At 53.1% G+C, this 13,597-nt stretch overlaps 1 protein-coding gene across 1 annotated transcript in view; it reads right to left on the bottom strand.

Annotated features, from left to right (window-relative positions):
* Positions 1-7: 7 nt before the first annotated feature.
* Plekha5 (pleckstrin homology domain containing, family A member 5) overlaps positions 8-13,597 on the bottom strand; it is a 92,329-nt gene continuing 78,739 nt past the window's right edge. Inside the window, 12 exon segments of the mRNA XM_013025052.1 lie at positions 8-264; positions 774-872; positions 1,586-1,731; positions 1,979-2,103; positions 3,105-3,245; positions 4,502-4,711; positions 5,737-5,855; positions 6,710-6,830; positions 8,498-8,686; positions 9,763-9,809; positions 11,431-11,542; positions 13,168-13,269. Coding sequence (XP_012880506.1) covers positions 781-872; positions 1,586-1,731; positions 1,979-2,103; positions 3,105-3,245; positions 4,502-4,711; positions 5,737-5,855; positions 6,710-6,830; positions 8,498-8,686; positions 9,763-9,809; positions 11,431-11,542; positions 13,168-13,269 — 1,404 coding nt within the window. The 3' untranslated portion in view covers positions 8-264; positions 774-780.

Here is a 13,597-nt window from a genome sequence, read left to right as displayed (position 1 = left end):
GGGGGGGGACCCAGGTCCTTGGAAATAATAACTAACGCTATGTAAGGAGAAGCAAAAGAGGTGAGCGGTAGAGACCCCAGGATGGAGGGGGCGGGGCTTGGCAGGTGGGGTGCAAGCTGGGGGGGGCTACAGAGGGACCGGTGGGTGCTTAAAGCTGTTTGGAGGAGACGGTTTTTCCCCGGGAATGATCGGGTGTCGCTCGGTGAATTTCAGAGAGTGAAGGCGTTCTGTACACGTCTTGTCATGGCGGTCGGGGTGGGGTGGCTGAAAAACAACGGGGGGGGGGGATCTCCTGACCTCCCGCCCAGTCTCCAGTCCTGCCAGAGATCCAACCGATAACGGGGTGTGTGTGTGTGTGTGTGTGTGGATCAACATGCAGTTTTCAAACTGCTTTTTCTTTGGTCAATTGTGGGACTTGAACTCAGGGCCTGGGCGCTGTCCCTGAGCTCTTTCGCTCAAGGCTGGCGCTCTACCATGTGAGCCACAGCGCCACTGCTGGTTTTCTGGTGGTTCACTGGAGATGAGCGTCTCATGGACTTCCCTGCCGGGGCTGGCCTCGAACTGTGATCCTCAGATCTCAGCCTCCTGAGTAGCTGGGATGACAGGCGGGAGCCAGAGGCGCGAGGCGAGCCCAGCTGCACTGTCCTGGGTGGTTGGGATGGATCTAAGGTAGACGCTGTGCTCTCCTGCTTCAGACACCTGCCCACCCCCCTCCTCCTGCTGCTCTGCGGCCTCCTCCTGTAGCGCCAACAATGAGTCTCGGCAGGCCTTACCTAGGGTCTACACACACATGAAGTGTGACCCTTCGGGGAGCTCTGTCTGCAGAGGTGGCTCTGGCGACGAGGGCTCAGGAGATGGGGTCAGACTTGGCACTGGAACACAGAACACACGGGGGGGGGGGCGCGTCAGGATGAGCAGGAAGAGGCAGGGCGGGCAGCGGGCTGCGAGACCACTGCAAACCGTAAAGGAAACCACGGCCAAAGGGCCGGCGAGGGCCGGGCCGCAGCTCAGTGACAAAGCACTTGCCTAGCAAGTGTGAGGTCCTGGGTTCGATTCCCGGTCCCGAAACAGAAAAGACCAAGAAGAACAATGACGCTGATGATGATAACAATGGTAAGCTGGGCAGGTGGCTCAGTGGTAGAGCGCTTGCCTCACGTGCATGAGGCTCTGAGTTCGATTCCTCAGCACCACATACACCACAACCAAATTACATTAATGAGATTTAAAAAAAAAAAAACAAAAACGCCTTCTGCTTATTTTTTTAGTGGTCCTGGGACTTGAACTCAGGGCCTGGGCACTGTCCCCGAGCTCTTTCAGCTCAAGGCTGGTGCTCCACCACTTGAGCCACAGCTCCACATCTGGTTTTCTGAGTGGTTCATGGAAGATCAGAGTCTCCCAGACTTTCCTGTCCAGACTGGCCTTGAACCGTGATCCTCCGATCTCAGCCTCCTGAGTCGCTGGGATGACAGGCGGGAGCCACCAGCGCCTGGCTCTGCTGGCTGCTTTTGTGTGTGTGTGTGTGCGGGTACCAAGATTTGAACCCCCACTCTTGCCAGAGAGAGGGGCTCTGGCACCCAAGACCTACCGGTGGGCGTCTGACTCTCTCTCGAGGCCTCGGGAGTGGGCTCACGGGAAGCCGCAGGCTCTTCCTGGTCAGGAGCACTGCTTTTGGAGTCTTCTTCAGGGCTGTCTAGTGCTTCGTGGTTCGCGATCCGCCCGTCGTCTCCGGGGCTGTGGGAAACGGTGCGCTGTTTACGCGTGCTGCACAAGGGCCTCCACTTTTCTCGAGATGGGGTCATCCAGTGCGGGCCTCCCTAGTCCCCTCCTCCCTGCTCAGCCTCCCCAGTGCTAGGGTTATTGGTGTCAAACCCACTGTATTCGTGGTAGTGGTGGCGGTGGTGGGGCTTGAACTCAGGGCCTGGGCGCAGAGTTCTTATTATAAAGGGGATGTTACACAGCTCCTCCTGCTCTGTGTTACCTGCATGTAGCTCCAACAGGGTCGGATTCTTCGCTCCTCTCCTTGTCCCCCGATTCCTCAGGGTTTAACCCTTCGGGCTCAGGGGCGAAAAGCACACCATACAGAACATTCTCCGTTCTCTTCAACTACAAAGGAAGAGACACGTGGTTTTTAGTGTGTTCTTACCACCTGAATACCAGTCTGTCTAAATGTTTCAAATAGCCAGGTACTGATAGCTCACGCCTGTCATCCCGGCTACTCAGGAGGCTGAGATCTGAGGATCATGGTTCAAAGCCAGCCCGGGCAGGAAAGTCTGTGAGACTCTGATTGCCAATGAACCAGCAGAAAACTGCAAGTGGAGCTGGGGCTCAGAATGGTCGACAGAAACCAAACACCCCCAAAATAAACACACAACATAAACATCCGTATCAAGTGACTTCAAATCATGCACCAAATATTTAGTGGCTAAAAAAAAAAATTCTAGATTGGAGTATATTGAAATCATTATTAACATTTCCTATCAGCTCACCCTAGAATTCTAGTAGCGTTCCTGTCATTGAATTGGCAATGCTTTCTTCTAACTTTGATTATACTCTGCGTTTTCTTCTTGTTTGGCTGGACCTGGGGTTTGAACTCACGGCCTAGACGCTGTCCCTGAGCTTCTTTTGCTCAAGGCGAGCACTCTACCACTTGAGCCATAGCACCACGTCTGGCTTTTTCTGTGTGTGTGGTACTGAGGAATCGAACCCAGGGCTTCATGCATGCTTGGCAGGTACTCTACCACTGAGCCACACAGCCAGTGCCGTGTGTGTGTGTGTGTGTGTGTGTGTGTGTGTAAGCACAGATTCTGGGGTTTGAACTCAGGGTCTGGGCGCTGTCTCTTGGCTTTTATGCTCAAGGCTGGCGCTCTTCCACTCTGAGCCACATAGCACTTCCGGTTTTCTGGTGGTTCATGGGAGATCAGAGTCTCACGGACTTTCCTGCCCGGGCTGGCTTTGAACCTCGATGCTCTCAGCCTCCCGAGCAGCTGGGATGGCAGGCGGGAGCCGCGGCGCCCGGCTCACTGTGTTTTTCTGGCGAGGTGGAGGCCCCGGGCCTCTGACTGAGCCCTGCCCCGCGGCGTTTCTCTGGTGGGATCTCACGCTACCTCCTTGCCGGAGTCTGGACTTTGGGGCTCAGCGGCGGTGGCGGGAAGAGCGTCTTCCGTGGGGGGTTCACGGAGTGGCTTCCCGTCGCTTTCCGTACGGACGGCGTCCGGCTCCTTCGCGCCGTCGTCCCTCCTCCGAGGCTGTGGGGACACAGAGCATTCCCCCCGTGACTCCTCTGGGTGCTGGGAGTGCTGGATTACAGGAGTGCACTACAGCGCCCGGCCCAGTAGCTGGGCAGGGAAGGATGGGGGTGCTGATGTGTGCTCATGCCATTATAGATGGGATCCACCCAGGGCGGACCGCTGCGTGCTAAAAGACAGCCCGGAGGACACGACAGACAAACAAGGGCCATTTCTGTTCCTGTCTAGGAGAAGGGACCGAGAACAGACCGGAAGTCACGGCACCGACAGTGGGCCTCGGCGTTCATTCTGATCTGTGCCATTCGGGTCACACTGAGTCAGGACACACACACACTTTTTATTGGGAGGGAACTGTAGGCTATCTTGGTACTTTGCTTAATGGTGCCAGTCCTGGGCCTTGAACTCAGGGCCTGGGCGCTGTCCCTGAGCTGCTTTTGCTCAAAGCCGGCGCTCTACCACGTGAGCCACAGCGCCACTTCCAGCTTTTTCTGCTTCTGTGGTGCTGAGGATTCAAACCCAGGGCCTCATGCATGCTAGGCGAGCACTCTACCACTGAGCCACCTGCCCAGCCCTGCATTGTTTTTTTGGTAGTTCTTTGGAAATAAGAATCTCACGGACTCTCTGCCCAGGCTGGCTTTGAACTGTCATCCTTGATCTCAGACTCCTGAGTAGCTGGGATGACAGGAGTGCGCCTGGCATCTCGTTTTTTCTTGGTGTTTGTGTAGCAGGAAGATCAGGCCCGGTGCAGGCATCTCCAGCGAGAACTCTGCCTCTCTGCTTCTCAAGGCCATGGCAAAGCCGGGCGCCAGTATCTCCCGCCTGTCATCCCAGCTACTCAGGAAGCTGAGATCCAGAGGATCGTGGTTCAAAGCCAGCCTGGGCAGGAAAGTCCGTGAGACTCTGATCTCCAATGAACCACCAGAAAACCAGAAGTGGAGCTGTGGTTCAAGTGGTAGAGCACCAGCCTTGACTAAAAGAGCTCAGCTACAGCGCCCTGAGTTCAAGCCCTAAGACCAAAAAAAAGAGAAAGAAACAAAACAATAAAGCAAGCTGGGTATCTGCGGACCACCCGTCATCCCAGCTACTCAGGAGGCTGAGATCTGAGGATCATAGGTCAAAGCCAGCCTGGGCAGGCAAGTTTGGGAGACCATCTCGTCCCAATGTAGCCCTTTTCAAAGGACCAAAGCGCTGCTCTGCGATTGTAAAGTCCAAGTCACGTGAGCCTTCAGACAGAAAATTCCAGGCCACTAGCGTACCTGCACCATCCTGAAGGGGTTCTCCCTCAGGCTGGAGGGGCTGTGTAAGGGGGGCGGGTCGGAAGTGCCCAGAACGTTCCACCCTTTCCTCCTCTCCCGCAGGCAGGCCTGCTGATGCCGGCGGATCCGCTCCATCTGCTCCTCCACCGTCATCCGGGGCCGAGAACTTTCTGCCAGGCAGAGCTGCTCCACGGCGCTTCGCGGTCGCTCCTTGAAAACGACAAGGAGAGGTGTGAAGCCGGGTGAGCGCTCAACACGGAGTCGCCTGGGGGACGCAGCGTGGGAGAAATGCGGCAAGGTGGGCTTGTGTGCTTCGCCTTCAAAACTCAGGAGGAGGCTGAGCTCTGAGGATCGTGGTTGGAGGCCAGCCTGGGCAGGAAAGCCTGTGAGGCCCTGAGCTCCAGTGAACCAGCAGAAAACCGGAAGTGGCGCTGTGGCTCAAGGGGTAGAGCGCCAGCCTGGAGTGGGAGAGCTGAGGGACGGCGCCCAGGCCGTGAGTTCAAGCCCCGGCAGGGCTGGGCCGAGGAGCCGGGGCGGGCGGGAGCCTGGGGCGCATGCGTGGGGCTGTGCAGCTGGCGGAAGCTCTCTGGGGCTTCACGGAGATGGTGGGAAGGAGCCATGACTCACAGTGCAGGAATGAGTCACGGGCAGAGCCGCCCGCAGCACCCGCTGTCCCCCGAAAACCCCCTGCCCTGCTTCCTGTGGCCCACGCCTGCCCGGCCTTCCAGGCAGGGTGACGGCCTCACACTCTGGATGGGGCTTTTATCATTTTAATTTTTCGCCAGTCCTGGGGCTTGAACTCAGGGCCGGGGCGCTGCCCCTGAGCCTCTTTGTGCTCAAGGTTAGTGCTTGAGCCAAAGCAGCACTCCTGGCTTTTTTCTGACTCGTCAGTTGGAGGTAAGAGTCCCATGGACCTTCCTGCCCTGGCTGGCTTTGAACTGTGATCCTCAGATCTCAGCCTCCTGAGTCGCTGGGATGACAGGCAGGATTTCTCTCGGGCCTCCAAGGCAGCCATCCGAGGAAAGACCCACACGGGTCCACAGACGGACGCCTGGATTATAGAACCTTTAGGAGTAGTCCTAAGGTGTTCACTGTCTAAATGTAATTGGAAGATGACCGCATCTTTCTTAGAAGAAAGAAAGAATTGGGGAAGCCACTAGAAGCTGTGGAGGGAGATAGGGAAGCCAGCAGGCTGGCCTGGGGAACTTCGAGAACGCTCGATTCTAGTCCAGTACCGTGCTGAGGTCCAGCACCTTCTTGGTTTTCCTCAAGGTCACGTACGAAGCGATTGTGGAAGACTCGGGCGTCGGGGATTTGGTTCTGGGGGGGACGATCCCCACAGGAAAGTGCGGCCCTGGAAGGAAAGCAGACTTCCATGAAGCTCTGTGTGTGTGTGTGCGCACACGCGCGTGCCCGTCAGTCCTGGGGCTTGAACTCAGGGCCTGGTATTCTTCCCTCGGCTGTGTTGCTTAAGGCTGGCGCTCTACCACCTGAGCCACAGCTCCACTTCTGCTTTTTGCTGGTTCATTGGAGAGTCTCATGGCTGGCTTTTACCTGTGATCCTCAGATCTCGGCTTTCTGAGTAGCTGGGATTACAGGTGTGAGCCACCAGGGCCTGTTAAGAAATTAAGCTGCAGATTTTCCTCATATTCTTGTTTCTAGAGTTCACGTGCGCGGGGCTGGGCAGGTGGCTCAGTGGTGGAGCGCTCGCCTAGCATGCATGAAGCCCTGGGTTCGATTCCTCAGTACCACAGACAGAGAAAAAGCCACAAGTGCAGCTGTGGCTCAAGTGGTAGAGCGCTAGCCTTGAGCAAAAGAAGCTCAGGGACAGCGGCCAGAGTTCAAGCCCCAGGACTGGCAAAAAAATAAATAATAATAATATTCCAGGCACGGTGGTGCATGCCTGTAATTCCAGCACTCAGGAGCTGTCAGCTGTAGCCAGCCCAGGCTCCATGGTAGGATTCTAACTCAAAACAGGCAAAACCCATTGACTACTATCCTAGCTACTCAGGAGGCTGAGATCTGAGGATCACAGTTCAAAGCCAGGTAGGGCAGGAAAGGTCGTGAGACTCCTTATCTCCAATGAACCACTAGGTGGCGCTGTGGCTCAAGTGGTAGAGGGCCCCACAACTGACCAACAATCACACACACACACACACACACACACACCCAGGAAAAGGGGTGATGGGGTCTTGGGGGGGGGCTGACCTTTGATGGCTGCGGTTTCGGCCTCTGACACAGGCTCAGATTTTTCTTCGCCATTAGACTCATCAACCTCTGCCACTGTGGTTAACTCAGGCTCACTCTTGTATAGCCTATAATCGGGACCCTGGGAAGGAAAGAGCAGCCACGATCAAACCCCACAAGGCTTGGGCTGCGTGGCAAACTCGCTGGTGAAACCCTGGCTAGCTTCTACCAGGTCTTGGCGTCTAATCGGCAACATTTACATGAAATTCCCGGGAAACACTGCAGCACTGGAAACCACACAATGGAGATGCGCATGATGAATAAGCAGAAAGAAACAAAACCAAACCTTAACTCGTTTTAACCTGTTTTGCTGGGCACCCATGGCTCCCGCCTGTCATCCCAGCTACCCAGGGGGCTGAGATCTGAGGACCACAGTTCAAAGCCAGCCTGGGGCAGGAAAGATCGTGAGACTCTTATCTACCATGAACCACCAGAAAACCGGAACTGGAGCTGGGGCTCAAGCCGTAGAGCGCCAGCCTTGAGTGAGAGAGCTCAGGGACAGCGCCCAGGCCCTGAGTTCAAGACCCAGGACCGACAAAACAAACAAAAAAATCCACACGTTGACGTGTACCTCCCCACACCCAAAACTTTCAAGACTCTCGCCTCAGCCTTCCTAGTGCTGGGATTACAGGCGTGTACCAATATGCTTGGCTGCAAACATGTTTAAGTGGGGAAACTTTTTGTTTTACAATTAAGAATACTCCTGTATTCTGTTGTTCTTTTGTGCTGGGATTTGGGCCTCTGGTAGCTACCTCTGAAGTCTTCAACAAGGTTACCGTAAATGAATTTGGGGGGGGCAGTGCTGAGGTTTGAACTCATGGTCTTGTTCATGGCGTGGGCTCTACCCCCAGAGCCATGCCTCCAGTCTGGCTTTTTTTTTTGCCTAGCTCAAAGGGGATGGATTCTCCGGGGTGGGCTTGAACCAATGGTGAGCCTCTGCCTGCGGGCAGGAATTACAGGCATGAGCCACAGATAGAGGTCACATTCTTCTCAGGATCACCGAGGCCTAAAAGTCATTTTGTAATCCAGTAAGTTTTCACTGTGACGACGGGGTGCGAAGGAAGGTCCACCGAAGCACTGACTTCTTGTTAGTGAGCATGATTTCTTTTGGGGTGGGGTGGGGGTGAGGCCTGAACTCTGGGCCTAGGCTCTACAAGCGCCACGTCCGGTTTTCTGGTGGTTCACTGGAGATCAGAGTCTCACCGACTTTCCTGCCTGGGCTGGCCGCCAACCACGATCCTCCGATCTCAGCCTCCTGAGCCAGCCGGGAGGACAGGCGTGAGCCACCAGCCTAGGCCTGGCTACGATTTGAACTCTGGGTAAGAGAACTGGTTCTGGCGTTCTGGTTATTGTCCTTTCTTATTTCACCTCTATGCTTTGATACTATAAAAGGGGGCCTTGACAACGGGGCTCTATCAGTGTGTGCCCAGCCAGCATGTTCCAAAAGGAAAGGTTCAAAGCAAGAACAAAAGCGCTACCACGCAATCATTCCAGTGAGAAAAACCATGATAAATACGAGCAGGCTAAAACAGCAGACGGGAAAAACCAAACCAAAACCCAGCAACGAATGATGATGATCTTCTGTGGAAATGACAGCGCTCTGGCTACAACAAGTAGGGTGACCAGAAAAAACACAACGGGGAGGAAAAAAAAAAAAAAAAAAGCAAAAAAAAAGCTTGAGTATGCAAATGAAGGAACTTTCCAGAAAGGGCGAGGGGGCGGGACCCGGTGGCTGCTGGGGCCACTTACGCAGTGAGGTCCATTTCTTGGGTGTCCTTGAGCTTGAGGCAGCCTCTTGTCCTCAGGCAGATGCGCTAGGTCCCTGCTATAACAGAGCAAGGAGCGGCTATCACTGCACAGAGGGGGGGGGATGGGAGGATGCTCGGTAAAGTCATAAGACCGAGGAAGTGGAGGCCGAGGGGGGGCGCTCTCCTCTTCCTAAGGATTGTAGAAGTCACCTTGTTTAGACAGGCACAGTGAAGTCAGCATCGCTAAAGTCTTTGCAACGGTACAGTAAATTCACATTCACACGTTGAAAGGGACACTGCCAAGCCAGAACTCGGGGTGGGGGGAAGAATAGGAACTTTGGCCCTCCCACCCCACACCCTTAAAAAAAAAAAAAGAAGAAGAAGAAAAGGTCAGAAGAGCCAGCTATTGGGTTTCCCCGCACGGCCACTTCTGGGTTGAGCTTGCCGCAGTAGTAAGTTAGCTTTAGTAAGTTAGCAGTAGTAAGTTAGCTTTAGTAAGTCAGCGGTAGTAAGTTAGCTTTCCCACTGCAGCTCCACTGTGTGAAATGACCAAGTTTCACCTTAAAAGAAGAAAAAAAAAAGAATCTTGCCCCATGCTGGTGGCTCATGATCGTGGTTCAAAGCCAGCCTGGGCAGGAAAGTCCATGAGACTCTGATCTCCAATAAACCACCAGAAAACTGGAAGTGGCACTGTGGCTCAATGGTAGAGCACCAGCCTGGAGCTGAAGAGCTGAGGGGCAGCGCCCAGGCACGGAGTTCAAGCCTTCCCCTTTATTAAAAAAAAACCCTTTCTCTTAGGTTTCTGCATCAGTCCAGTGTACAGGACCTCGTGTTTGGGTTGACAGTATCTCTTTACAGCGATCATTTCTCTACATCATCCGTAACAGAGAAGCAACACATCTATCAAGCATCCTACAAACTTTACCGATGAAAAGTATGCATTCTAAGTATTCAGAGCACTCAGAAAAAGCATGACAGAGTTAATTTCAATACACACAAAAAGCAGTGAGTTTTTCTTTTCTTTTGAAGAAAGATTCATGTTAGACACACCCAATTCCTGAACCAATAAAATCCCAACACTAAAACGATTTCACTCTATTAAAAAGAAATTGTGTTACGTAAACAGACTTAAATCCCTTCTCATTTCACAGGTGAAACGCTTTAGGCGACCTCTCCAGTTATACAACAGACTTAAATTCCTTCTCATTTTTTCACAGGTTAAACGCTTTAGGCGACCGTTCCAGTTATGAAACCAATGAGACTCACCTCACTCCTGTACTTAACTGTGGAGAAGGGCTTTGCCCCTGTCACACCTATGAGAAAAAAATTAAGACCCTGTAACTACTCACAGTAAACACAGTTTTCCCCCATGAATGGAACTTGAACTCAGGGCCTGTGCCCTGTTCTTCTGCTCAAGGCTTAGTGCTCTACCACTTGTGCCACAGCGCCACTTCTGGCTTTTTGGTGGTTAGCTGGAGATCAGAGTCTCACAGACTTTCCTGCCCAGCCTGGCTTTGAACCATGATCCTCAGATCTCAGCTTCCAGTGCTCAGCTAAACACATCTCTCTCTACCTACAGAAAGAATCATTTCTTTTTTTTTTTTTCATAGTACTGGGATGTGAGCTGTAGGAAATAATGATTGCTAGTCCATTCTTTCCTTTTTTTTCCTTTGCCACATGCCCAGACCCTTTTTTTGTTGTTTATTTGTAGTCTACCACTTTCTTCTGCTAGTAGCAGGCCTCCTCCTCCTAAGCAACATCATGTTGTTTAGGTTGTATACCTAGCTTTGAAAATGGACCAGGGTCTGGCAAGGTGGCGTAGTGGTAGAGTACTCGCCTAGCATGCATGAAGCCCTGGGCTGATTCCACAGTACCATATACATAGGAAAAGCCAGAAGTGGCGCTGTGGCTCAAATGGTACAGTGCTAGCCTTGAGCAAAAGAAATTCTTGGACAGTGGTCCCAGAGTTCAAGCCCCAGGACTAGCAAATGCAAACACGTGCACGTGCACGTGTGCGCGCACACACACACACACAGAGGCACGCACGTACGCCCGGAAGGGACAAGTAAAGCCTACTTCTAAAATTCAACCAGTCTGAAAAGGGAGTACAAATTACTCAATAGAAAATAAAAAGCCGGGTGCTGGTGGCTCATGCCTGTAATCCCAGCTATGCAGGAGGCTGAGATCTGAATACTGTGGTTCAAAGCCGATCTAGGCATCAAAGTCCACGACAGGTTCTTTTTGTTTTGTTTTTTGGCAGGTGCTGGGGCACTGTCCCTGAGCTTCTTTGCTCAAGGCTGGCGCTCTTCCACTTGAGCCACAGCGTCACTCCCAGCTTTTTTCTGAGTAGTTCCACGGAGTCAAGAGTCTCATGGACTTTCCTAGCCTCTTGAGTATCTAGGATTATAGGCGTGAGCCACTAGCACCCAGCTTTCTAGGAGACTTATCTCCAATGAACCACCAGAAAACCGGAAGTGGAGCTGTGGCTCAACGCGGTAGAGCGCTAGCCTTGAGTAGAGAGAAGTTCAGGGACAGTGCCCAGGCCCTGGGTTCAAGACTCACCACTGACCAAAAAAAGAAGAGAATTAGACTGTCATACTTCACACACTCCACACCAAGGCAGAAGGAAGTAGGTGGAAGACAAAAGCCCTCCCTGGTCCATACCCAGGAATGGCTGCTGACCGGAAGTCTCTTCATTACTTCCTATTATTATTTCCTTCCTGCATCTAGCCAACACACTTCTCCTAGGTTTGCCTGAAGCAGGGTCTGGATGTGTAGGCCGGGATGGCCTTGAACTTGTGGATCCTCCTACCTCCGCTGCTGCCGGGCTTACAGGTGTACACTAACCTCCTCAGCTGGCTTACATGACATGAACGTCAATGAGCAGAAGAGTCCTTCCGGCTAGAGGGGGCCGGCTTGGCCCACTGTACGCACCCGGTTCCCAGGAGCCTCTCTGCTGCTTGTGTTTGCTGAGGCCTTCCATTACGTCTTGGATCCTCCACATTTCCTTCTGGACCTGTGCGCGCTGAATTCCGGCCGACTCCGTCTGCTGGCGGAAACGGACAGACCACCGGGGGTGGGGGGGTGGGGAGGGGGGGGGAGGGAGTCCACCTGAGAAATTCTGCTAGGCAGATGTTGGAACAGCAGTGCAGGGAGCTTGTGTCCTATCTAGCATGAGCCTAGGGGATTCTGTGGGGTGACATTTTCAGTGGCAAAGAGAGAAAAAGATGGAACTTTTCAGACTCAACTAGACCATTCTTCATTTTTTTTTTTTCTTTTGTCAGGTTTGAACTCAGGGCCTGGGCACTGTCCCTGAGCTTTGATTCAAGGCCAGTGTCCTACCCCTTTGAGCCACAGCGCCACTTCTGCTTTTCTGGTGGTTCACTGGGGAGAAGTCTCAGAGACTTTCCTGCCTGGGCTTTGAACTGCGATCCTCAGCTCTCAGCCTCCTTAGCTGCTAGGAATGATAGGCATGAGCCACCAGCGCCTGGCCTGTTTTCCATTTTTGCAGAGTTTTACCTAGTGTTCTTCACGAGCTTAAGAAATTGAGACTAATTTGAAGGGACTAAATATGAAGCTGTGTACTGATGGAGCACACTTGTCACCCAGTTATTAAGAGGACCCTGATTCCAGGCCCAGGCTGGGCAGGTGGCTCAGTGGTACAGTGCTCGCCTAGCATGCACGAAGCCCTGGGTTCGATTCCTCAGTACCACATACACAGAAAAAGCCAGAAGTGGCGCTGTGGCTCACGTGGTAGAATGCTAGCTTTGAGCGAAAGAAGCTCAGGGACAGCGCCCAGGCCCTGAGTTCAAGCCCCACAACTGGCAAAAAAAAAAGAAAAGAATAAAGGATCTGGGCCAGTCTAGGCAAAAAAGTTCAAGAGACCCCATCTGAACTGAAAGAGCCGGGCGTGGTGGTGCACAGCTGTAGCGGGACACATAAATAGGAGGATGGTGGTCCTGGCTGGTCTAGGAAAAAGTTAGCCTCCCCTTCAAAAGGCACTAGGCGAGTGGCGCATGCAGAACGCCACCTGCACAGTCAATGTAAAGCCATGAGTTCAAGTCCCAATACTGTCAAAAACAAAAAAAAATGTAGAGGGGAAAGGCTAAAAACAGGAAACAAAACCAGAAAGCCAGGACCGTCTTCAGCTTCTGTGAAGCTGGAATCATAGGTGTCCACCACCACGCTGGGCCTTTGTTATTGTTTTAAAAGATTGTTTTTTTTTCTGGCCCTCCTGGGGCTTGAACTGTGGGCCTGGGCGCTGTCCCTGAGCTGCTTTTTGCTCAAGGTGAGTGCTCTGCCAACTGAGCCACGGCGCCACTTCTGTTTTTACTTATTTGCCTTTTTTATTTAGTCGTTTATTGGGGATAAGAGTCTCCTGGCTTTGAACCACTATCCTCAGATCTCATCCCCGAGTAGCCGGATTACAGGCGTGCGCCCCTGGTCCCCGACTTAGGATCTGGAGTCAGGAGGCTGGGTAGTACCGAGGGACCAGACCGTGGGTCTCTAATGTAAAATCAATTCACGGAATGCAACTCATGACCGGTGACCCGGAAGGACTCGGGGGTCCTGAGGTCAAATTTATAGGAGCAGCTGATGAATAGTCGGGGTGGTTACCCAGGTGCACAGAAGTGACAACTTCCAATCCCAAAGAAAAGCCGCCTGCCCTACCTGAACTTCTCCCAGGCGGTCCAGCTGTTCCTGCATCTGCTTCTGGGTGACGGTGACATCATACTCTAGCTTGTCGTACTCCCTCCACGCCCGCTCCAGCTCCTGCAACCAGAGCATCTATTACTGCAATGGGCAGCGCCTTTCTAGAAGTTTCTACGGGGGGGGGAACCAACCTCCTTTTTTTTTTTTTGGTCTGTCGTGGGACTTGAACTCTGGGCCTGGGCGCTGTCCCTCAGCTCTTCAGCTCAAGGTGAGCGCTCTACCACTTGAGCTACAGCGCCACTTCGGTTTTCTGGTGGTTTATTGGAGATAGGAGTCTCACGGTCTCTCCTGCCTGGGCTGGCTTTGAACCGCGATCCTCAGATCTCAGCCTCCTGAGTAGCTAGGATTACAGGCGTGAGCCACCAGCGCCTGGCACCAATCTCCTTTT

Source organism: Dipodomys ordii, unplaced genomic scaffold (genome assembly GCF_000151885.1).
Source record: "Dipodomys ordii isolate 6190 unplaced genomic scaffold, Dord_2.0 Scaffold81, whole genome shotgun sequence".
Classification (NCBI taxonomy): domain Eukaryota; kingdom Metazoa; phylum Chordata; class Mammalia; order Rodentia; family Heteromyidae; genus Dipodomys; species Dipodomys ordii.
Note: the sequence above shows the minus strand (reverse complement) of the source record. Positions and strands in the feature narration are given on the sequence as shown.